This window comes from Drosophila pseudoobscura, chromosome X (genome assembly GCF_009870125.1).
Source record: "Drosophila pseudoobscura strain MV-25-SWS-2005 chromosome X, UCI_Dpse_MV25, whole genome shotgun sequence".
NCBI classification, from domain to species: Eukaryota; Metazoa; Arthropoda; class Insecta; order Diptera; family Drosophilidae; genus Drosophila; species Drosophila pseudoobscura.
Window position 1 is genome coordinate 8,470,225 of NC_046683.1, and position 24,330 is coordinate 8,494,554.

Below are 24,330 nucleotides of genomic sequence, written 5' to 3' on the forward strand. Positions count from 1 at the left end.
CATGCGATATGTGCATTTTAATTATTTTTTTTTCTTTTAACCCCCTACTACTCTGTAATAAAATGTAATAATAATAATAATAATAATAATAATAATAATAATAATAATAATAATTGTCGCTGTTTCTATTTGAATTCTTCCGACTATTTACTGCTTCTATGTAATTTAATGTGGTGCATACATATATCGATAAGACATTCTCCATCCAACAACCCCATCCCTATATACATATGAGTTTTACTTGGTAAGCGATGCAAAAGTACACTTTTTTCAGATTAAATGCTCAAGAGTTGATAAAATACGGAAGGTGGAAGGTCAATCTCAACAGCACCATCCAGTGGGAGAACCTCACGCGGTACGCCCCAGCCCCTCCCTCTACTGCAGTCGGCACCACTTAATTACTATTAGAAGTCGCTGTCAATGCTGACTTCGCCGCATTGACCTGGGTTTCGAAATGTGGGACCCAGTTATGGGTCGTTACAACCTTCAATTGAACTCAACCGATCCTCACCCTCACACACTGCTCCGCGGTGGCTTTCGTGAGCAGACATCGTATAAGAGTTATTAGATTGAACGTTAGAATAGGGACCAAAATGGATAAAGAAAAGGGGCAACAAATTGAGGCGCTGCTTGGTTGTTGCCATGGTAATTATGGTTAATACAAAAGATCTACATAGCATAGGGTTCGGTTGGATAATCGTGCAGAATGATGATCATTCCGCAGCACAGGATTAAAGAAGAGTACAACAGTGTTCGGCGTACGATAATTTATATTAATGGTTCGTATATTTGAAAGTATTTTGATTTACTCATTCAATAATAATTAATTACACAATGACTTCAGTTTAACAATATTTGTTTGTTTTGGGGATCCTGTAGAATGCCTCCCGATTAATTACAAGGATTTAACTATACATAATCAACATGATTTGTGAAAGGAGAACAATAATCAAACCGTATAAGGATAACATTTGTAAATCATGCATTTAACCTTACCAATTTTACAATATGTATTTACATAATTACTGAACGAAATCACATCGTTAAATTTGTTGTATGATTCATAACTAAGACAAAACATCACAAGAACAAAACAAAATAAATCCTTCTTAAGCTCACTGAATTTGTACAAAATTGCATACCTAAAGGCTGTACTTTCTTCATTTTTTGGTTTTACTTTAAATAAAGCTAATACATTCGAAGTACAATATATGATAAGGTGTGGCAAGGGGTGTTGGGTGTTGGGAGGGGAAACTGATACACAGACTTCACATCAAGTTCTTCCTAATCTTGTTTTGTAAAGGAGAAGAACGCGAAGGCCGAAAGAGAGATCCTGACATAAGCGTAATGCCATGTAAATTGATATATAAAATCCTATTGTTTATATGAATATGGGTTTGGACAAGTAGCCAGTTACTGTTACTGTTTTACACACACGAAAGTTATCCGAAAGTATTACATACATTATTTACTAGGTAAACGGTGTGTGGAAATCCAATCAATGTCTGATTCTCGTCATCTTAAGCACTCGTCATACTAATGTCAAGATGTCGTCTACGAAGTACGAAGTGGAAAGCAATTGGCATTAGAAGGAGACACCAAAAGCCTTCGGATCTGGGCGCCAAGTTGTGTTGGACAGCAGCGGGTAATTCCCCTAAAAAGATACAACACATATCGCATATATACTTCATCCGTGACTGTACCAAAAGAGACTGGGATAGAGAGTGCTTACCTGTAAGAACTTGTACCTGGACAATTACAGTAAATAGTCTGCCAAGGGAACAGGAATAGTTTCCACTATCGGAGATCTTTGCATCTTCAATGGAGATGCGACTAGTTAGCCATTTTTCAGATACGCTAAAAATACACAAATATACATGGATAGAATACAATGTTGGGATAACGCACGGGTGGACGCACCTTGAGCGTTTATTGGTCAGTGGTTGGAGTGGTTCTTCGTCCTTGGCCCATGTAATAAACTTTGTAAAGTATTTCTCCAGCTCCTGGCTGGTTAGTTTCAGTTGAGTTTGGTTTGTGTCACCGATCAGATTTAGTTCATTGGCCGTCTCGTTCGAGAGTAATTTGGGTGTGGCTGGATGATCGCTTGACTTGAGTATGTTGTAACGTTCCTTTTGGAAAAAGTTGCGCGATATTTGGCATTGCAGATCCACGGTACTCCCCGACTTGTAGTATCGGTCGCCCACATCCCGTTCATGCTCATCAATTATCCTTAAAGGGGGCTCTGCAAACACACAATAAATACATTGCGTTTCACGAAAGAAGACATACATATGTATAGCCATATGCCATGCTCTTACCCAAAACGGTTAGGTTGGTGGTAAACACCCGCGGCGGATGGGTGGATACCTGACACATGTAGATACCGGCATCTTCCCGCTGTGTGGGATTTATCAGCAATCGCCAGTTGTTCGGGTACTGGAACTTGACGCGAATCCGCGGATCTCCGCTGTACGTGACATTGCCGACCGTGAGCAGCGACACCTTTTCGGTGGTGCGTCTGACCCACATGACCTGGAAGTAGTACACGCCATAAACTGGGCGATTCTTTCCGGCTGCCTGTGGAGTGTCGACTTACCGTCTTGTCCTTGAGCATGCCTACGCGACAGTTGAGCACCGCCTCGGTGAACAGGTGCACGGCGGAGATGAGGCTCTCCCCGGCGGCCACCGAGCTGATTGGTTCCTCGAAAAAGGGCCCCCAGTGGTGCTCATGATGGTGCTTGCTGCGAAAGGTGCGTGGCCTCTCCGTCTCATGGCCAGCGGAGCCTACAAACAAACAAAAAAAAAAAGAGTGAAAGGTAAGTGTACGGATCTGGGCTATGCCACGTCTACACACACACATACCTCCCACTGTCCAATGGTTCCGGGATCGTGTGGAGTCGATGGGTTGCTTAACGGTGCTCCTGGCGCTTTTTGTTGTTGCTACTGCCAGTGCTGCCTCTGCCTCTGCCACAGCCACAGCCACAGCCACTGTTGTCGGTGGCAGCACGTCTGTTGTCCCAGGGCGCTCAAGGCTGGTAATTAAATTTTTGATTGGTGCGCTATGGCTAATCTCATTGCTGCTGTCTGGTGTTTTCACGGCGTACGCTGCCTGCTTCAGTCCTGTGGGTACGGCAAAGTGTGCTGCTGGGTGCGGCGTGTCCGTCGTTTTCGATGGCATTTGGGCCTGCCCCTGCCCCTGCCCCTGAGACTGCGACTGGGGCCCGGTCTGGGATACGTAAAGGGTTGTGCTGGTTGCTGCTGACGGGCCAACAGCGGCTGATGATATTGCCTTAGTTGTATTATGGTCATCAAAAAATAAATTATTATTCTCGGCTCGACGGCTGCCGCTGCTGCCGCCGCCGCCGCCGCTGCTGCTGCTGTTCTGTGCGCTCGCTGTGGTGGAGGCCGCCGGCTCGACGCTCGCTGTGCCAGTGCCTGTCCCAGTGCCAGTGCCTGTGGGTGTGGTTTGGGGATGGGACGGGAAAGCCTGGTCAATACACTACTTATTGGCAGCGAAGCCTGCGAAATTTCACTGATTGGAAATACTAATTTAGCAAAGGGTTCCACACTGAGCACTGGGTGGGTACATTTGCGTGGATTTGCTCCTAAAATTGTCGCTAAATCGCATTCGTACTCTCTTTAAAATCACACATATATTGGAAATGAAAATCTGTTGGCGAATAGCAAAAAAACTTTTGCATCTTTTGATCTGCACCGAGCTGGAAAAACAGCTGTTTATGAATAAACATCCGAAACAGCTGTTTTTTCCCGCCAGCAGCCGTAGATACCGCACTGTCATGAAATCGTACTCTTACGCGAATATCAAAATATTTTTGGCATGTCAATTTTAAAGAATTTTTGCCCAGGCACTGAAAAGAGCCTTGTGGACATATCATGCCACTGCCACCGCCACGGCCACGGCCACCGCCACCGCCACTACCACTACCACATGCCGCACTTAATTACATTTCGATGAGTTGATTAATTATTAAACATTATTTCGAAACGCATTTAACAAAGCCAAGGCATACAAATGATGAAAAATAAAACAGGTAAAAAAGAAAAATGTGCATTAATACACAATGGGGGACCAAGTCAAGAACGCGGGACACCTGGCTGATGGCCCCACCAAATACCCAGTATACATTTAGATTTAGCTAAAATAATCATCGCCTGCCGAGTGTAGGGGATCCAGGGTACTGCATCCTGCATATGTAATCGAAGTGCGCGAAATTTAATTACATCGATTGTTAATATTTAATTTACAAATAGGCTAAACTCTTGAATAAGATATGGGCTTTAATTCGGCACCTCTTTGCCAAATTTGGACGGGACGGGCGGTGGGAACAGGCCCATTAATCACGTTATCTGTGTGGGACGCCTGCCTGTGGCTATACGATACGATACGCGGTCGCATATGGAGGACTAAGCTACTAATGGAGGATGGATGCAATTGGTGGTAGAGATTGGTGCACTGGGATAGAGACTGTGGCTACAATGATACGATACTCGGTTACTGTTCCATTGAGGGAGTGGCTGTGTTTTATGAGACTTTAATTTGAAATGGAGGCGAGGCTTTCTGCTTGGCATTGGCTAAGTAAATAAAAGCCCTCTTCTCAGTGGATTATTTGCGCTTTTCGCTGTAATAATAATATTTAAAACAATTTCTCGAGCACTTACCCAGAGCAGAATGAAACTGCGATCCAATTACCGAGACAACGGCGAGCAGCCGGATGAGACTTAGGCCCGTCGTCGTCTGGAGACGAGTATGGGGATGCGACGACTGGGTCCGGGTCCGGGTCCGGGTCCGGGTCCGTATCTGGGTCTGGGTCTGGGTCTGGGCCGCGTTTGATGCTGATGATGATGCCCTATATAGTACTCTTGGACGCCTCATCCTTTGCACGGGCTGACGTGACTTGCAGAATGTGCTCGATAGAAATCAGAAACCTTCATTTTATTCTAACAAAAACGCAGCTGCTAGGCGTTCTCCGTTCGCCGTTCTCCGGTCTCTGGTCTCCGTTCTCGGTTGTTGGCTGGCGAAAGCGAAAAGTTTATCCAGCACTTGATGTTGTTGATGTTGCAGATGCTCCCCCAAGGATGCTCCCCTTTCGAGGGACCTGGTATCATTCAAATTACTGCAAGGAGCCAACACACACACACACACAAATTACATGAATAAATATACAGATTTGTAGTTGCTCGCTCGCTTAACTTTGCTCATTTATAAAATGCCACAAAATAGATTACGTTAAGTGAGTCTTACCCTTTGGGCCTCGACACCGGATAGTTTCGAGCTTTGATTTATGTAGCGTGAAATGTCTTCGCTAAGCCACCAAGGACCCTTTCAACATCCACATTAAAGGACTTACACTTGCGGCTCATTTAAATTACCTGAATGTGGAAATATTTGACCCTTTTTCGATAAACAAATTATAGAAAATAATGCAATGGAAAACTGTTGGGTTTGTCTTTAAACTAAGAGTCCTTTGTTACAGCTTTCTACTCCTCGGGCTTTTCTGAAGGCAATCACTCATTCTGTCTAATGTAAGTTTTATTTATTAATTTCATTCCATTCCCATACTGATTGCCTTGCACATATGGTGTACACATAGCTGCAGTCTTTGGTGGGGTATTATATCCTTTATATGTATACCCAGGAGGAGCCACGTTGATGATAACTAGGTCAGGTGATGACATTCTTTAACTATTTTCTCTGTTTCTGTGTTCCTGTGTGTGTGTGTGCGACTTTTCGTCAGTGTTTTTTCACTTTTAGACGACTGCCCCAATTCTGTTTGCCATCTCCTTTGCGCTTCCTCTGTCTTTCTCCCGCTAAGCCTTAAGTCCTCCTCCTCCTCCTCCTCCTCCTCGCACACTTCTTCACTGGTGTACTCCTCGACTACTGTACGCCTCCACCTGTGTGGATGCCAGCCATCAGGGCTCCTTCACGGTCGCTTTATTTGCGGTCAACTCGATGCCATACCTCATCATCGTCCTTCATAGTCGTCCCACAGTCGTTGACAATGCAATTTTTAAGTCTTTCCGGCATATAATTATTCATACAAGGCAAACATTTATCATCTCACTGACCTTGTCACAGAAAACTACTTTGTTTCCAGCAATTAAGCTAAGTGATGAGATATATTTTATTTATTCAAAAAAAAAAAAACAAAAAAAATTTCAACAAATAACAGTTGGATGCGCCTTCGATTTGGTACTTGGGCGCCCCAGGCTTGTCATACGTCAGGGTTTTAGGGTACAGTAAATGCTCCAATGGGTGGCCAATCTGTCACGGAAAAAGCAACGAATTTTTCCCCCCATTTGGACACGGGTCTGTCCGCTGTTCTGTCATCATTTTGCCTGACTTACATGGAGACTCCGTTTAAAAATTGATAGATGGATGGATTGCATTCCCCGAATTGAATTGCAATCGAGACTAAAGGATGGAGACACTCGTTAATAATTCCGAGTGTTCCCAACAGAATATGAAACGACGTTCTGGGCAGATTATCAAATGCATTTGTTTTCCAAGTAATGTGCAGAAATGTTTTAGAAATAAGCCCCTTTGCGAGTGCGAGGCTCTGGACGGTGTCTGTTAGTGGGAATTCGTCCTGTATTAATGTGAATTAAGGCAGTCTGCGGATTAACTTGCGGCTGACAATCTTAAATTCGGCATCGTCATCGTCATCATAGTTTATGTGCTTTGCGGTTGATGCCACAACACAAAAACTCATCATTTGCCTTCGCCATGGATCCGTGCTTCTGGCTGCTGGCTGCTGGCTCCCGGCTGCTGGGCCCCGGGCCGGAGGGCGTTGCCGCCCTGACATAATCACCGTAATAAATATTATATTAGTCTCCTTTTGCCGGCATTCGAGCTGGGGCTCATCCCCGGCTGGTCCTTTTTAGTTGGTCTTTTCACAGTCTGTTCTAGAGAGTGTTTGTCTTTGTTTTTAGTCGGTTTGCCTTGCTGATATCCTGTCTTTGTTCATTTCATTTAAAATAATTAAATGCTCTCTCCTGTCCTTTGACTCTGTCTCTGACTCCATCACCGTGGAGTGCCAAAGGGTAAACTGTCGAAATCCAGGGGGTAAGCGCCTAAAGCTTGACTGGTGGGTGAGTCAAGCGTTTGCCATCAAAAAACAGAGGCCGAGATTCCTTCACAATGGCAATAAAACTTGAATTATGTCTATGGCGTTTTGTTGAGCAAAAATTTGCCCCCTCCCCTTGCCTTCCATCAACCACAATCCCTTTCAAAAACTGGCAACAGAAGTTCCATACACTGGGGGAAACACGCACAAGTTTTGCCTCTTACAAAGAGATCTTCAGATGAGATGCGATGGAAGCCCTTTGTTCTCAAAGAAAAATGTGAATTTAGTAATCATTTTCGTTAAATCTGCCTGTCCAATCTCTTCGAGGAGATAAAATAACCAAAAATTCTAGATTATATACTTTTATATAATGAAAATATTCCACACAAAAATGTAGGTAAATTGCTTTAACCTATAACCATCCAGTGACTGAATTTCACCTTAATTGGTGGGGAACTTTTCGGGTTTTGAAATGAGACCCAAACCAGACCTACGGTATTCGCAAAGTTTGCCGAAACCGGAGCACGCACTTTTGCGATTTGCGTTTTGGGAAAGATTTATTTGTTTGTTCTTTTAGAGACTTAAAGGTACCCATGCCTATGCCTGATTTAAGACGTTATTCCTCTGCGTCGTCTCTCTCTCTCTCTCCCAGTGTAGCTGTAGCTGGATGTAAGAGTAACGGAAACTGGAATGTCTGTCACGTCTTGGTGCCTCTGTATTTGTTGTGCCAGTGCCAGTGCCAGTGCCAGTTTCTTTAACTGTTTCTGTGTTGTTTTGTTTGCCCCACGTCAGGCCCTGGAGTCGGCTGTCCTAGTCGTCATTTGCCTTCCTCTCACCTGGCCCTGCTAACTAGCTCTTAACGCTTTAGTCCCCGACTAAACCAGCGGGAGATGATGATGGTCCCACCCTAACCCACCATATACATGCCATATACCATAGGACATCGCATACCATCCCGAGGCAGAGCGAGAGAGAGAGATGGAGAGAGGCTGGCACCTTCTGTGGCGTCCTGCCTAAGTGCGAAACGTGCTTTGGGTTATGTTTTGTTTTCCGAGCATTAACTCTTGTACATATTTTGCTATCCCGCTGTGTTCATTACACCCAAAATTCCTGTTCCATTTTTTTTTTTTTGTTTTTGGTACTCCACTTCATGCGCCTTATATTCAGATTAGAAAGTTCTTCTGGGGCCTGTGCGACCCGCGGGGCCCTGGGCGTTAGCCGGCTCTGACATTTCGCAATTACCGAGCATTTTCTGTTGACTTACTCACTTACGAGTATTCGCATTCGCATTCGCATTCGTACACTCTCATTCGTATTCGTATTCGTATTCGCAAGTATTTCTGAACGTTCTCCCCGGCAATATGTTAATTTGTCAGATTTGAATATCTGCGACGTTCCCCCGAATGCTGGATGGTGGATGGGTGGCTGGCACGTACACCCACAACCCACACAGTATTGGCACAAGGCTATGTATGTATATTAAAAGTTTAATGGATAAGTTTAGCACAACAGGAATTGTCAATTGCCGCCACATTCCCCTCAAAAAGCAGGAAAATTTAGTTATTCTTAAAGGATGGCCGCCGCCTCCCCCCCCAAAAGTTTTTGGGGCACGCAAGTGTGAAACGTTTTTAATAAATTCCTGGGCTGCCCGCCGGAGATGCCCAAGTGTGCTTTCCATAAAGAAAGATGTGGCCTCGGGTGTAATAATGCTCCAGAAAACAGAACATCTCGTACTCATGCGTATCATCTCTTGAAGAACTTTTAACCAGGCTGCCCATGGATGGGCTGTGGCGTGTCCTCCAGGGATTGATTCAATTACAGTATGTTGTGCCCAGGCCCCAAACCACGCCAAAAGAAAGGGTTCAAAGTCCCTCTGGTCGTTTTCTCCCATTGATGGATATTTCATGTTTCAAAGGATGGTGGCAAAAAACTGCATTATCTATCTATAGCCGGAGATTCGTTTTCACTTATATTGAGGCTTCATGCAGATACATCCATTAACTCCAAAAAGGGGGAATTGGTTTATTTTTTTTCTCCTCTTTTTTTTTTTTGCTATTCGATACCAGGCATCGAATCCTCTTCTTTGCACACGTGCAAATGTATATTAATTAAAATTAAAATGCAAATAATCATCCTTTAATTTACGTTTTTTTTTTTCCTTTTGCCATGTGATAGATATTTCCAATTATTTTGCACACCTGTGGTCTCTCTTGAAATGTGGATGCCGTTCAGGGCTCCATCGTCAGCGTGATAAAATTGTACAAATAAAATGGTACAGATATGTATGTTTCAGATACAGATGTTTCAACAGATCCACAGGAACAACCGATTTTCTGCAAATTTATACAGATTTTTGAATGAGAAATCTGTTTTGTCTTTGGAGTTTTCCTGCATTTTTGGGGCGTTGTTAAATCGGAAAATATACAATTTTCCTTGACCCATTTTTTGTGGCATGAAAGAACTTTTTGTACGAACTCTAATTCATAATTTATGGCCCACAAGCAATGAAATTTATTCAGCAAACAATTAAGCATTTATTGAAGTTCAATAGATCTGTTCTTTGGCTAGCAGACTCTTGAGGGTCCATTCCGTATGCAGCTGTTCGTTCCTGTTCATGCCACACAGGGCACACCATGCCACATGCTCGTAGCAAATGTTGAATTTATTAGGTGCCAAAACCTGCACAAATATCCTCAGGTGTCTGTGACACTTTCGGTTTTCGTTGTGTGGTCAACATAGATTATTTGGCAAATAAACTTTTTCAATGGCTGCTTTATGCTAAGCAGGAAATGCAAAATGGAAAATGCAAAATGGAAAAAGTTTTCCCTAATCCCAAAACATTTGTGCAAATCATTTGGGGACAGGATATACATAGGACCAGAAAGTGCTTGTATCGGATTGATTTTCCCTTTTTCCAAAGCCAAAGAAATGGCAAACAAATTAATCATTTCATGGGACAAAAAAAAAAAAAAAACACTCCAACTTCGAATCGAATCACGCCCTGGGATTAGGTCTTCCTTGGTCCCAGGGGGTGCCACACATGTACAAAGGGGAAGGATCTTAAATGTATGACGAATATTACGAGTACGACATCCGCTCCACCCGCTGTCTCCACTTACCCCTTGCGAAGGCGACTTTTACAAGTACTTAGACACTCGTTCGAATATATTCCATTCCGGGCACAGGATGGCTGGGGGGGCCCAAGGGCTAAAGCGATTAGAAAAGCGCGTACTTTGGTTTATCCTTGCTCCAGGCTCACAGCACTGGCACTTGGTTTGTCATTACACAAAAAACACACCAAAAAAAAGCACAGTGCGGGCTCTGTTTAGTTCTCAGGCTTTGGGCATCATCGGTGTCGGTGTCGGTGTCGGCATTTGTTGATTCATTTAGTTGATTTGTGCATTTTAGGCAAGAATTTCCCAGCGAGAGAGAATCACATCGTCAGCGAACCTCGAACGGAGGGAGGGTGGGGGGGGGGGGGGCTCCGCCATGGCTCTGATTCCGAAACTGCCTTAAAGGGTGACAGCGACCACGAGAACGAACCGCGACGGGACGAAAGGACGATACGATTGACGATTGACGATTGGCGACTATTGACGAAGTCGTCGCCGTGCGATGGCTGTGCGTTTTTTATTCTTGCGTGCTCCCCAGCCAGCACGTGGGCATCGCCTATCCTTGAAAACAGTTATAGCGTTCGCAAAAATTACAGAGTCCTCGCCAAGCATCCAAATGAACAAGCTCCAATCGCTGTGAGTGGAAGCATGCCGCTCTGCACACTCGACTCCCCAAAACGACTCACTCAATGGAGCACTCACTCCATGGCCGCTGCTCACCACACTTCCCCACAGCGTGTGTCCCAAAGCCCCGCCGAGCTTTGTGCAGAAGCAGGGAAATTATTTTGTTCCCTGTTCCCCGTTGAGTCTTTTGCCAGAGCTTTCGGAGTGGGAAACAGCACTGCCGTTGATTTGAGACCAGTTGTGGTATTTATTTAACATTTAATATAAGATCTGCTTAAAAACAGTCTCTGTTTTAGCTTGAATGGGAAGAGAATCGCCACCGAATGTCAGGCGTCGATCGCTGAGGCTTGGTTCTCTCCTCTCTTAGTTAGAATCGACGGTCCAAGAGGAATAAGGAATAAGCTGACGTCGTCACCACATCTGCTCTCTTTCGAGGACCATCCGTTTGTCATAACGTTAAAGGTATGCTATCTCTTTCTAGCACTTGTCTCTCTGAGCGCCGAGAGAGCTTGGATGGTCCTCCCCACAGGGGACGACGTGACCTGTGCACAATCGCATCTTGTCTCTCTTTTTCTCTCCCTGTTAGCTCTGAAGACGCTTACTCTGTAGCTCTTTGTAACTATACAGACTCCGTTGCTCTTTGTTGTTGATCTTTTGATCCTACAGTAGTTTCAAGATGTTAACCCAGGGATGACTCGTCAGATAGCGATACCGAGCATACCTTCCATGCCATTCTTGAAAAATAGAGGAATATCTGAGGTAAATCATATATTCTTTCTTAAATCTATCAGAGTCTGAAATCTGTTACACATATAAGTAGAAGAAACGAATACAAAGCCAATATAACATCACCAAAAAAAACGAACAGATCCAAACAGATCAGAGACCAAATAATTACGGTCTAGCCAAGGGTAATTGGCTGGAGCTCACTTATTGAACGATTAAACAACGACAAACACACTGTTTAACCTATAAAAATAGCAAATAAGAAATGTCGAAGCGTCAGCGCGATAATCCCGATGTCTCGGTCCGGAAGGCGGCCAAGGCCCGGTTCAAGCAGCTCGTCCGCAGTGTCATCCTCAATATGCAGTGGCTCAGCGATGCCACCGAGGAGACCGGCCTGTCGCTGAATGTCAAGAAGAATGTGGCGATGCTGGTGCGACAGAAGCGCAAGATTGGCATGATGACTATGGCGGTGAGTGTCCTGCCCGATAGTGTCCTTGTGTCCCTATGATTTGGTTCGATTCTCAGGAGAAATCCCTGCTGCGCATGCCACACTCGACGCGCACCGTCGAGGAGAGGAAAAAACTCTGCACAATTGTGGCAAATCTTGCCTGCTTTTCCAGATTCAATCCGGTAAGTGGTGCAGGACCTCCTCCGACCATCGTCTTTCATTTTTGTGTGTTTTTTGCAGAAACTACGTGCACGTTTGGTGCCGTATCTGAAGTTTATAGCGCTCACTCCCGGACGGCATGTCATGAAGGAGGGCGATTTCCCCATAACCATATATTTCATCATAACCGGCGAAGTGGAGGTGTCGAAGATGTTCTTCAACAAGGTACAGTCACCGCAGAAGAACGTATAGTGGTAATCCTTTTGCCATCCATTCAATAGGTTACCAAGCAATACGAATCAATATCGGAGGCCATTTTTGGTCCAGGTGACTGCATTGGAGACATCGATGTGATGGAGGATGCGCCCAGGACGAACACATACACGGCCACAAGTAAGCGAAACAGCTGGCTTCCTCAGGAAGGAATAACGATGGCTTATTTTTTGTTTTTTCCAGCAAACTGCGAGCTGCTGGCCCTCTACGACAGCGACTACACAACCCTCGTGCAGCCGTATATGAAAAAACTTTGGGAGGAGAAAAAAGAAGGAATACGCGCCCTGGATTACTTCAAGTTCTTCACTCCAGATCAGGCAGGTGTCTTCCACCGGGAATGCCCTTCCCAAGCGATAATAGCCATTCTATTCCGCCCCCAGGTTGTGAGTGCCTGCAAGTTTGCGACCATCCAGCAGTTCGATCCGCTGGACACCATCTACGAGGAGGATCTGGGCTCCCTCAGCGTTGTCTATTTCGTGCTCAGCGGCGAGTGTGTGGTGCTGCAGTGCCTCCACATGAGGGTATGTGCACTACAGATCCCTTCAGATTGGACATTTCGATACAATTTACAATTTAGGTGTCCTTCTTGGGCAATGAGAAAAGATTCGAGCTGGACAGTGTGCAGAGGAATGCTTCTTCTGGCAATTTGGATATGGAACACACCAAGAACTTTGATTTCACCGAGTATCTATTGTCCACATCCACGTCGGAGCAGGAAAAGAAGGACAAAAAGAAGGCTGTAAGTGTGGGGGATCTAACAATCGAAGGAAACCTTTGAAAAGTTACACCTCTGCCTCCTTTAGATGCGTAAAATGGGGCTCAAGGAAATAGAGGAGGCTTGCGGCTTGATGGCGAGGAGGCCAGTGCCTATTTCGCCAGAGCCTGAGCGGAAAGTTTTTCGGAAAACACGATACACAGTGTTCAAGGGACCCGTCGACGACTACGAGAACTATGTGATGGATGAGGACGCTGAGGAAAGCCAGGAACTGCAGTCGCCATCGGCCAACAGCGAGTACTCGTCATCCGATGAGAGCTATCGTACGCCAAGCCCCCCCGTTGTGGATTCGGAGAGCGAGTCCGACTCCGAGGGCCTGGAGATATTCACCGCTTCCATGGAGTCGAAGCATTCGGAAGTAGCGCCTGTTCCGAGTCCCGAGAAACGGGAAAAATATGAGACCCATTTCATAGATGTGGGATCGCTGACGTTCGGGGCCATCTTTGGTCTGGGGGAGAAGATGCACCATCGCAACATAATGGCCCGCACCACCGTCCAGTGCCTGATTATACCGCGCTTCTGGCTGTTCGAGCCCGCCCAGAATCCGGGCAACATCTGGCAGCGACAGCTGCTCTACATCCAATCGAATCTACCCACCAGAGAGGAGCTCTTCAACGACTTCCTCAAGACGCGCAAATGGCAAATGTTCCGCCACAACTATGTCCAGAAAGTATTGACCGAAAAGGCCAACTACTGCGATACAAAGCCCGAGGATGTCCCCATCGTTGGTCGCATCGTCGAATCAACGGAGTACTCCTGAATTATTTTCTCTCATTTCTACATACGATATATACCCATACACGTATTACACGTATTACCTACATTTTCAAATCAATCGTTATAAATATGCTGCACTCGTATCGTATGGGTATTAAAGGCAGAACCAAAAAAGAAGTCTATTATTTTAAGGATACTCGTACGATGGGTGTTAAAAAGGGGATACTGCTATCCAAAATGTGACTGGTCAGAGGTGCTTTGCTTTGTACGTCAAAGTGTGGGATATTTTTTTTTTTTTTTTCGAAAAATCCCAGCAGATGGCTTAAATAGGAAAGCATACTTTGGGCTTTGGATTTCTCGTTTGGTGTCTCGTTTGATGCTCCCATTTTGTGAGTTTTGGCTGGAGGATGATAGCCTTCTTGGATTTTTTGGACAAAAGATGGTGCTGTATGGCGTCCAAGGCACTCTAGGACATCTCCCAAATTTGTATTTCAAATCATTCTTTGTAAAGGTGGAAGGAGGCTTTGAAATATATTTCTAGCTCAGTAGCAAATATATTTATTACTGAATACTTGCTTTTAAGCAATAATACCGGACAAAAACATTCTCGTGTTACGAACATTTTTTTTTACACCGCCGAACGATCGTTTTCGATCTGTGTCTTATAAAATCGTTACCGCCACTCGAACTAACAATATATCATTACGGGAATAGTGTAAGGCAATTAAACGGAATCGGAATAGGAACGCGCTAGAAGGTGTAAACGAATTATATGGAACAAATATTCATATCATCGCTCTCAGTAATCAACTAATTACTAATTTTCAGGTAAGTGTTTACTTCCAGTTTATGGCAGCGCGTACGTATAGCGTTTTTTTGTTTTTTTTTTATAGTAAAGAACCAATTACGTATCAAGGATATTACAACTAGACGGTAAGTGAAATACCCCGATTTACGGTAATGTACATTTATCGCACGGCATAGACCGTTTTTATAGCGGAATAATGTCCTGTTCCAGCAATAAAGTCCCCCAGATTGAGGGGAAATTCAGTCGGGCGGGTATTATTCGAGTAACATCCCCTATAACCAGATGCAGTGAATATCGTTTTATCGTATGCTTGTAGGACGCGCTAGTTCTAAAACGAAAAGGTCCTAGAAAAGCTCTCATTTTTATCCGAATCCACGCTTTACCAAACCCCTCTGAAACTTTCCGAAGGCATTTTTGGGAAAATTTCATAAAATTGCATTCTGACATTAACAAATATTTTTTTTTTATGTAAACAACTATCTCCTAACATCCTTAGTCTGAGAGAAATATGGGCATATCTTCTATAAACTCGTACATACGGGACTCCATCAATTGAGAACGTCTGGACGGGTTTGTTTAGGTCGTTCGTATTTGCCAGGTGAAGGGTCTTACGAATTTCGGGAAAACCCATCGGTTATTGCAAAAAGAATTGTTTTTTTAATCTCAGGCAAAGTAGGCAAAGAGTCCGTAATCAGTTTCAAGCTGGAGATATTATTCTCCATCGACGAAACAATCAATTGCAAAACGTTTTAGGGCCCGCGAGTTTGAACTAAATAGAACCAATGTTTAGTCCAACTAATCATCAATTTGGATGAGCAAAGTATTGAACCACAAACACCTTGGCCCGCGATTTTTATGTATTGAATATTTAGATCCTCTCTCGGCGGAAATATGATAGCTTAAATATTTAATTACTAAGAGTAACTATTTGGAAATCTGGGTGCTGTCAAACAATTATATTAAATTGATTTGATTTGGGAATTTAAATGGAACTGGCGTTGGTTGTATGTTTCAATAAATAATATAACAGCTATCTGAAGTTCTGTCTCAAAAGCTTACCCAAGGGCAAGAAAAGTCCGTTCTTAAAGAACTTTGGTTGTTGAAAATGATGTCCTTGTTTTTGCAAATATTCTCCATGCCATCTCCATATCCTCCTTTTCCGTGTTTCATATTCATAAATCCATGATTCCTGTGTAAATAGATATTAAACAAGGTTTTTAAAGTCCCAACCATACCAAACCAGTGGACGCGAGCCTTCTCTTGGGCAATTTTTAAATTGTGTGGGATCCAATGTGGACGTCATACTAATGCCTCATGCTCACGGTAGGTGACATGACGATCTTCCTTAAATATTTATCGCACAGCTGCGATATTTTGTGAGACAATCTTCACGGAGTTCGTCCTGCAATGTAGGACAGAAATTGGCTTAAAAATGCCTATCAAATCTTGTCGGAAATTGGTATGTGTCCGAATAAATGGCACCTCTCGTAGTGTAGTCCAGGGTGGAGTCCTTGTAGAGCTACTGGTTGTGCTTCCTTGGCGTAGCTTCCTTCGTTCTTTCTGCAGGACAGAAATTAGCTTTCTTTTTGCATCGGCTCTTCAGAAACAAAGCGCTTGCCATGTCCAGTGAAAGATTTCTTATACACAGAGCACAATATGTGGACAAGGCTTGTTTACAAAGCTATTCTATATGGAAGCTTTGGTAAAAGCTCTCCCTGGATGTAACCTAGCGCCCTAGTTGGACCCGCTTGCTGGTCTGCAGACACACTCTCTGTGTCCCTCTCTCTCTTTGTAGTTAGAGGTACTTCAGTAAAAGCTTTTCCCTTTTGAAGCTGCGGCCCAAAACAAATGGTTTCTGTAACTTTGAAGCTTGTAATAGGTATTGGTTTACAATTTGTCACGTGCCTCCATCTGGTGGTGGCATCAGCCCGACCACTGGTTGTAGTTGTAGTTCTCGTTGACGGCACAGAGATTGGGATAGGTGGGATTCCGCCCCGAGGTGCACTCGGAGGCTGGAGCACCAGCGCGGTAGACGGGGTTGTTGAGCACATTTGTAACGGCATAATCGCAAGCCAGCAGCGTGGCCTGCACATTGTTGGCGTCCGTGAATCGGGCAACGGCACATCCCACGCGGCTGTTCCGCTCGTTCACCATCGTCGTGAAGTGCCCGATGGCGCTGTAATCGGAAATGGGATACGAATAGAATACATGAAAATTACAGGGATACAGGGATACAAGGATACGCACGGGCCGCCACGCATTTGATAGTTCTCCATGTCGCCGCTGGTTGCATATCGGTTCTCATCGAACCAGGAGGCAATGCGCTGGCGCAGGAAATCGTCCACATCCACGCTGCGGGTGAAGAGAATGCTGAGGTTCTGGCCCGCGTAGCGGTACGTGTTGGTGTTGCGGCACTCGTCGTGTGCCATGCGGCACTGCAGTACATTGTAGGCGGCCAGCTGGGCCAAGGCTGGGTCCCAGCTCATGGTGGCCATTTGGACGGCGCTGGGGAAGCCGCTCACTCCTCCGCCGGCGATCTGGTTGCGGCGCTCGTTGTGCAGCTGCAGGATCAGCTGAATGTGGGGATCTATCTGCACGAACTCGCCGCGGCAGCCGCTGGCAAAGCGCTGGACCCATCCCGCCACAGGTGGGTTATTACATTTAGACGATAATGGGACCTGGGCCCGTCATAATGTGCACACAACTTACACCGCTGTTCTGGCACGCCACGTGTCTGCCGCTGGGGCATAGATCCGGGTCACAATAGTTCTGGCTTGCCGCCAAAGGGTACAGGGACCCCAGGATGGCCAGCAGGAAGGCCGGCAACAGCCTTGAAATCTCTCGGGCACACGATTGACGCCGTCTCATCGCGGGCCTGGGCATTCATAAATGAATGGAGCCCTATATGCCGGACGGTATTTATAGGCAAGCTCTGCTCAAAATTACAAACAAAAAATCCCATTTACGTTCCCACAGAAGTGGGTGAGTGTTCTATATATAACTTTTCGGCTTTAGCGTAAACAAGAAAATGGATCACTGAAACAGAAGCGCCAATCATCGTTAAAAACACAGTTGGTTTAAATATTTCAGGGTGGCCCCAAATCGCACTTGACGGACGCTGAAGGGGGTCTATAATTGGTATATAATCACAGTGACGATGAAGGGCGGGCCACACGAAGTTTTTCATTAGAGACCGACTTTAAATAAAATATGATTAATATGAGAGGCACAGCATTAACATAGAAAAGAATAGAGCAGCCGCCCTCTGGCCAAAAAAAATTAGTTAGCACTGGTCGCAGGTGCACACCACCACCAGAGGCGCGTTTATACTCTCGGTCCGATAGTTGGCCGCCGTATTAGGACAAACATATGTAGCAATAAACATTTGGGTTGTCTGTCATATGATGCTGGACGGTTAGTGTCCATTAATTAATTAATTAGGTTCGTCAGATCTCTCTTGGTCACCGACCTTTTACCTTCTTTATCTGTTTTTAATGGGCAATAATACACTCACCTTGTTGTGCTAGTGCACCTAGTGAACTTCCCCTCTCTAGGCCACACACCATGCACCAAAAGTACCAATTTCCTCGTCAGGTGTCTCTGTTGATAATTACTTGAATATGTAGTTGGTATGTAGCAAATGTGTAGTAATCGCTAATAGTGTAATCCTTGTAGAAAATTTATTCATTTAATTAATCCGGCAAACCTGTTTTACTGTTTGTTGCCTGCGCTTCGTAGCCTGCTTGTAATAGAAAATCGAGGAATATGATTTTCCGAATTTTAACGGAAATCTGGTATAAGATATCGGGGTATCGGTTTTTTCTTGTATGTAAATACGAAGAATGGTATCTACACGGGGAATTTACACAACCAGCTGTTCCCCGGATTAGATAGATGTTTTTATACCCGATACTCAAAATGAGTATAGGGGTATATTAGATTTGTGGTGAAAATGGATGTGTGTAACGTCCAGAAGGAATCGTTTCCGACCTCATAAAGTATATATATTCTTGATCAGCATCAATAACCGACTCGAGTTGCTCAATGTAGCCATACTGGCTATGTATGTATCAAGTTTAAATGTAGATTTGCGGTCGCCGCAGCAACTCACAACGTTCCCCCTCGTTTTGATGTTGGGTTAGGTGGGTTAAAAACATACCGTTTGACGTTTGATTCTGACGCGTGAAGACTTAGGAGGCTTAGAACATCATGCACAAAAACATGAAATATGATAAACATTGGTGCCTTAGCATATTAAGTCCATTGTTCGTTACACCACTTGTACTCGTGCTAGAATTATATTTTAAAAATAGTCTCGAACTCTTAAAACAAACAGAACATGTCTCTCGGCCGTGTGTCGGGGATACGGAATGGTATGATGAGAGAGCTAGCAAAGAAGGTGACGGTGCCGAAGCTCGTAAAGAAATCAAGCAAGAGCCGGTCGTTCCATTTCCGCTATCTGGAACTATGTCGCAACAAGAACCTGACACCGCTACCTGAGATACGCAAAAAGTCAAATGAGACCACACTTCTAGAGTTATACGCCGACAAGCTGACCGTGAGCGACTGGCTCCTGATCATCGAGGCCATTCACCATGATCTGACTTTGAAGACCTTTGTGCTGCGCATGCGTCGCACCTATCAGCACAGTGAGTAGCCAGAGTTGGACCGCAGGTCGCAGAAACTAAGCGAAAGCTCTTCCATCCAGATACAATTGATCCCATCGACACGGAGAATCGTGCCCGACGCTTTACCCAGCGTCCCGTGATATTTACGCGCTTTATTTTCCGTGCCCTCGTCCAGGCCATCTCAAATTGTGTTTTGAGCAACAAGAATCTCACAGTGGTCAAGCTGGAGGGTCTTCCCCTTTATGAAGGATACATCGAGGGCATTACCAAGGTAAGTCGAGGACCAGTCATCCATTCAAGCAATCATTGGTTCTCTGCTTCTAGTCGCTGTCCGGCAACGACCGCCTGGAGACATTGAGCTTCCGCAAGTCCACGCTCGGGGACAAGGGCTGCCAACTGGTTTGCAATACAGCCAAGTACCTCAACCGCATTACCATAGTCGATCTATCCGAGTGCAACATCACCTGCCAAGGGGCCGTTTACGTGGCCGAAATGATCAAGGTATGCATATCGGAGGTACATCGGCTACATGGTAATGGGAATCCTTGATATCCTTCCAAACAGATTCAAAAGATTTCACGTTTCACGGAGGGGTGGGAGAAATCGTTGCGCTACCAGACTCCCGATATGAATTCGTTGTTGGGCTTGCGCACGGTTCTTCTCGCGAACAATCCCAATATTGGGGACAAAGGCCTCTCATGCATCGTCGATGTGCTGAAGGAGGATGCCTGGATAAGGGGTAAGTAGGAGAAGCATTGCCAATGCCGCTCTAAGACTTTCTGTCTGTCTGTCTCTGCAGTCGTCGACATGCAGGGCTGTGGCCTGACAGATGTTGGAGCCAATGATATACTCAGCCTACTGGATCTGAATACTTTCATCAAGGAGTTCCATGTACGCAACAACGTGGGGATCAGCCAGGCATTGCAGCGTACCATTCACGAACGCCTGCTGCCGCCCGAAATCGAACATAAGCAGGAAGACGAGTTCGATTCCAACTTTTTGAGAGACACAGAAAACGGAAAATATCCCCAGGGCAAGAAGGCTACTATCGTCAAATTGCTCTCGCACGCCAAGGCCGTTGAGGACAAGCTGGCCTTCGAGCGCGTTCTACGTCAGAAGGCCGAGGACCTGAACTTCAAGCTCACCAAGCAACTAATGTACAAGGACAGCCAGATGGCCGATGACAACGTCTCGCAACGCCCCGATACGCCCAAAGATCATATGCAAATGAAGAAGGACGTCAAAGTGTATGTTTTTTGTCTGCTTTGTCTCTTCGTGTATATCATTCATTGGTATAATTCACAGATCGCCGACACCCCGCCAGATGCGCAAGACCAACGAATATATAGAAATGAAGGAAGACTTCCAAGAGTATGTTTTTGCCTGCTGTACCTTTCTGTGCATAGTAAAACCCTCATTGGTCTGATCCACAGGTCGCCAACACATCGCCAGATGCGCAAGACCAAGGAATATATGGAGATGGAAGAAGACGTCCCAGAGTATGTTTCCGTCTGCTGTACTTTTCTGTGAATTGTATAACCCTCATTGGTCTGATCCACAGGTCGCCAACATATCGCCAGATGCGCAAGACCAAGGAATATATGGAAATGAAGGAAGACGTGCCAGAGTATGTTTCCGTCTGCTGTACTTTTCTGTGAATTGTATAACCCTCATTGGTCTGATCCACAGGTCGCCAAGATATCGCCAGATGCGCAAGACCAAGGAATATATGGAAATGAAGGAAGACGTGCCAGAGTATGTTTTTGTCTGCTGTACTTTTCTGTGAATTGTATAACCCTCATTGGTCTGATCCACAGGTCGCCAAGATATCGCCAGATGCGCAAGACCAAGGAATATATGGAAATGAAGGAAGACGTGCCAGAGTATGTTTTTGTCTGCTGTACTTTTCTGTGAATTGTATAACACTCATTGGTGTAATTCACAGATCGCCAACATATCGCCAGATGCGCAAGACCAAGGAATATATGGAAAAGAAGGAAGACGTGCCAGAGTATGTTTCCGTCTGCTGTACTTTTCTGTGAATTGTGTAACCCTCATTGGTCTGATCCACAGGTCGCCAACATATCGCCAGATGCGCAAGACCAACGAATATCTGGAGATGGAAGAAGACGTGCCAGAGTATGTTTCTGTCTGCTGTACTTTTCTTTGCTTAGAAAATCTCTCACTGGTCTGATCCACAGGTCACCAAAATATCGCCAGATGCGCAAGAACAAGGAATATATGGAAATGAAGGAAGACGTGCGAGAGTATGTTTCCGTCTGCTGTGCCTTTCTGTGCATAGTATAACCCTCCTTGGTCTGATCCACAGGTCGCCGAAATATCGCCAGATGCGCAAGACAAACGAATATCTGGAGATGGAAGAAGACGTGCCAGAGTATGTTTCTGTCTGCTGTACCTTTCTTTGCTTAGAAAATCTCTCACTGGTCTGATCCACAGGTCACCAAAATATCGCCAGATGCGCAAGAACAAGGAATATATGGAAATGAAGGAAGACGTGCGAGAGTATGTTTCCGTCTGCTGTACCTTTCTGTGCATAGTATAACCCTCCTTGGTCTGATCCACAGGTCGCCGCAATATCGCCAGATGCGCAAGACCAACGAATATCTGGAGATGGAAGGAGACGTGCCAGAGTATGTTTCTGTCTGCTGTACCTTTCTGTGCTTAGTAAATCTCTCATTGGTCTGATTCGCAGGTCACCAAAATATCGCCAGATGCGCAAGACCAAGGAATATATGGAAATGAAGGAAGACGTGCGAGAGTATGTTTCCGTCTGCTGTACCTTTCTGTGCATAGTATAACCCTCCTTGGTCTGATCCACAGGTCGCCGAAATATCGCCAAATGCGCAAGACCAACGAATATCTGGAGATGGAAGAAGACGTCCCGGAGTATGTTTTTGCCTGCTGTACCTTTCTGTGCATAGTATAACCCTCCTTGGTCTGATCCACAGGTCGCCGCAATATCGCCAGATGCGCAAGACCAACGAATATCTGGAGATGGAAGGAGACGTGCCAGAGTATGTTTCTGTCTGCTGTACCTTTCTGTGCTTAGTAAATCTCTCATTGGTCTGATTCGCAGGTCACCAAAATATCGCCAGATGCGCAAGACCAAGGAATATATGGAAATGAAGGAAGACGTGCGAGAGTATGTTTCCGTCTGCTGTACCTTTCTGTGCATAGTATAACCCTCCTTGGTCTGATCCACAGGTCGCCGAAATATCGCCAAATGCGCAAGACCAACGAATATCTGGAGATGGAAGAAGACGTCCCGGAGTATGTTTTTGCCTGCTGTACCTTTCTGTGCATAGTATAATCCTCCTTGGTCTGATCCACAGGTCGCCAAAATATCGCCAGATGCGCAAGACCAACGAATATCAGGAGATGGAAGAAGACGTGCCAGAGTATGTTTCTGTCTGCTGTACCTTTCTGTGCTTAGTAAATCTCTCATTGGTCTGATCCACAGGTCACCGACATATCGCCAGATGCGCAAGACCAACGAATATCTGGAGATGGAAGAAGACGTCCCGGAGTATGTTTTTGCCTGCTGTACCTTTCTGTGCAAAGTATAATCCTCCTTGGTCTGATCCACAGGTCGCCAAAATATCGCCAGATGCGCAAGACCAACGAATATCTGGAGATGGAAGAAGACGTGCCAGAGTATGTTTCTGTCTGCTATACCTTTCTGTGCTTAGTAAATCCCTCATTGCTCTGATTCACAGGTCGCCGACATATCGTCAGATGCGCCAGACCAACGAATATCTGGAGATGGAAGAAGAATACCTCTCAGGGTATGTTTTTTGTTGTGCTGTTTCCCTCTGTGTATGGTGTATCCTTTACTGGTGTATTTCACAGATCATCGACTTATTGCGCGACACTGGTGGGCAGCTCCATGACTACCCCGGAGTTGACTCCACGCAGCGACGCGAAAACGCTGTGTCCGTACGATGAATCTGAGGATACCGATAGCCGTTCCCAGGGAATGGACCCAATGGAGTTCAGCCATTTGGACGTTCGCAAGGTGCGCAGCGAGATGAAATACGTTGAGAGTAACGTGAATGAAGGCAAAAAGAATCGCGAGTCGAAGTCTGACCACGAGTTCGCCAACGAACTACATGTAAGTGATTCATTCTTCACTCTTGGACAGCCACATTGATTCTTCATTGTTCCAGTTCAAGCTAAACTCGATGGTACATTTCGAGCGGGATATTGGCGACAGTGCCAAAGTGTCCGCCAAACAAGCTCATCGTTACGAAGACGCCGGAGACGAGCAGGACATTGGTCCTACATCCATGATTCAGGACGGTTCTAAGCAAGTCGTGGAGCAAATCAATCTGCCAACTAAGAAGAAGACAGGCGTGGTCAAGGCCGGACAAAAGCAACGTCGTGCTCGTAACGATGGAGGCGGTGACGGACAATGCAACTCCGTAGAACAATCAGAGCATCACATTGGGCCCACTGTCATGATAAAGGACGGTCAAACACAGGAACAAGATCGTAATGATGGTGGTGGAGACGGCAAGCGTTCGAAGGTGGCAAAACAGCGACGCCGTGCTAAGATGCCGGACAGTATCGGTTAACATGTTTGTTTGCATGTAATGTTTGTCCGTTTTTTTGTTTCATATTTTATAAAGCAAACCCAAATTAATGGGAGTACTAAAAGTAGACAATCCTGCAGAATATGTATTCATTTAGTGAATACAATTATATTTTTTGAGGTAGCAAACTTTTAAAAACCAAAATCCGATCATGGACAGCGAACGATTAGACCATTTTCGACCAGTGGGTGCTAAAATACACGCCAGGAAAATGGGGCAGCTATCTGTTGAGCCTTTATTGGGGTTTTATAAGGACAGTGGAGTTACAAGAGGAATTTAAAAAACAGTTTAAATTTCCGTGGCTTAACTCCACCTGCTCGCCTGTTTAAATAGATGGGGCTCAAGTGGGTTAAGTTAATTT

At 45.2% G+C, this 24,330-nt stretch overlaps 4 protein-coding genes and 1 long non-coding RNA gene across 44 annotated transcripts; 3 read left to right on the forward strand and 2 right to left on the reverse strand.

Moving 5' to 3' along the window:
- Positions 1-183: 183 nt before the first annotated feature.
- On the forward strand, positions 184-984 carry LOC26532202 (uncharacterized). The gene is made up of 3 exons (XR_001452906.2): positions 184-244; positions 308-779; positions 845-984. It is a non-coding gene; the product is annotated as an uncharacterized lncRNA (long non-coding RNA).
- Positions 760-16,568, reverse strand: dpr18 (defective proboscis extension response 18). Of its 3 annotated transcripts, XM_033382006.1 has the most exons (10): positions 16,211-16,568; positions 15,969-16,130; positions 15,788-15,917; positions 4,681-5,135; positions 2,863-3,453; positions 2,597-2,784; positions 2,319-2,532; positions 1,921-2,242; positions 1,733-1,857; positions 760-1,654 (listed from the first exon to the last, which is right to left on the reverse strand). In XM_033382006.1, exons 4-10 carry the CDS (start codon positions 4,892-4,894, stop codon positions 1,521-1,523), a joined length of 1,788 nt encoding a protein of 595 aa, XP_033237897.1. In that variant the 5' UTR covers positions 4,895-5,135; positions 15,788-15,917; positions 15,969-16,130; positions 16,211-16,568; the 3' UTR covers positions 760-1,520. The 3 variants fall into 3 exon arrangements, with proteins under 3 accessions (XP_033237897.1, XP_033237896.1, XP_001355052.4); XM_033382005.1 differs by having other exon boundaries at positions 15,788-16,130; XM_001355016.4 differs by lacking the exons at positions 15,788-15,917; positions 15,969-16,130; positions 16,211-16,568 and adding an exon at positions 10,205-11,253.
- Positions 11,607-14,088, forward strand: LOC4814826 (uncharacterized). 2 transcript variants are annotated; one of them, XM_015186491.2, is made up of 9 exons: positions 11,607-11,733; positions 11,804-12,017; positions 12,074-12,178; positions 12,237-12,380; positions 12,437-12,548; positions 12,612-12,745; positions 12,809-12,949; positions 13,006-13,167; positions 13,232-14,088. In XM_015186491.2, exons 2-9 carry the CDS (start codon positions 11,814-11,816, stop codon positions 13,961-13,963), a joined length of 1,734 nt encoding a protein of 577 aa, XP_015041977.2. In that variant the 5' UTR covers positions 11,607-11,733; positions 11,804-11,813; the 3' UTR covers positions 13,964-14,088. The 2 variants fall into 2 exon arrangements, with proteins under 2 accessions (XP_015041977.2, XP_001355051.3); XM_001355015.4 differs by having other exon boundaries at positions 11,622-12,017.
- LOC6901667 (protein Cep78 homolog) lies at positions 14,455-24,038 on the forward strand. 37 transcript variants are annotated; one of them, XM_033381968.1, is made up of 29 exons: positions 14,459-14,748; positions 14,814-14,853; positions 19,065-19,377; positions 19,437-19,627; positions 19,681-19,857; positions 19,921-20,095; positions 20,156-20,603; positions 20,662-20,727; positions 20,790-20,855; positions 20,918-20,983; positions 21,046-21,111; positions 21,174-21,239; positions 21,302-21,367; positions 21,430-21,495; positions 21,558-21,623; positions 21,686-21,751; positions 21,814-21,879; positions 21,942-22,007; positions 22,070-22,135; positions 22,198-22,263; positions 22,326-22,391; positions 22,454-22,519; positions 22,582-22,647; positions 22,710-22,775; positions 22,838-22,903; positions 22,966-23,031; positions 23,094-23,162; positions 23,227-23,488; positions 23,544-24,038. In XM_033381968.1, exons 3-29 carry the CDS (start codon positions 19,068-19,070, stop codon positions 23,949-23,951), a joined length of 3,294 nt encoding a protein of 1,097 aa, XP_033237859.1. In that variant the 5' UTR covers positions 14,459-14,748; positions 14,814-14,853; positions 19,065-19,067; the 3' UTR covers positions 23,952-24,038. The 37 variants fall into 37 exon arrangements, with proteins under 37 accessions (XP_033237878.1, XP_033237884.1, XP_033237883.1 ...); XM_033381975.1 differs by lacking the exon at positions 22,326-22,391 and having other exon boundaries at positions 14,456-14,748; XM_033381974.1 differs by lacking the exon at positions 21,558-21,623 and having other exon boundaries at positions 14,457-14,748.
- LOC6901668 (antigen 5 like allergen Cul n 1) lies at positions 16,585-17,756 on the reverse strand. The gene is made up of 3 exons (XM_002134301.3): positions 17,438-17,756; positions 16,976-17,355; positions 16,585-16,904 (listed from the first exon to the last, which is right to left on the reverse strand). The coding sequence occupies exons 1-3, from the start codon at positions 17,609-17,611 to the stop codon at positions 16,652-16,654; spliced, it is 807 nt and encodes a 268-aa protein (XP_002134337.3). The 5' UTR covers positions 17,612-17,756; the 3' UTR covers positions 16,585-16,651.
- Positions 24,039-24,330: the final 292 nt, after the last annotated feature.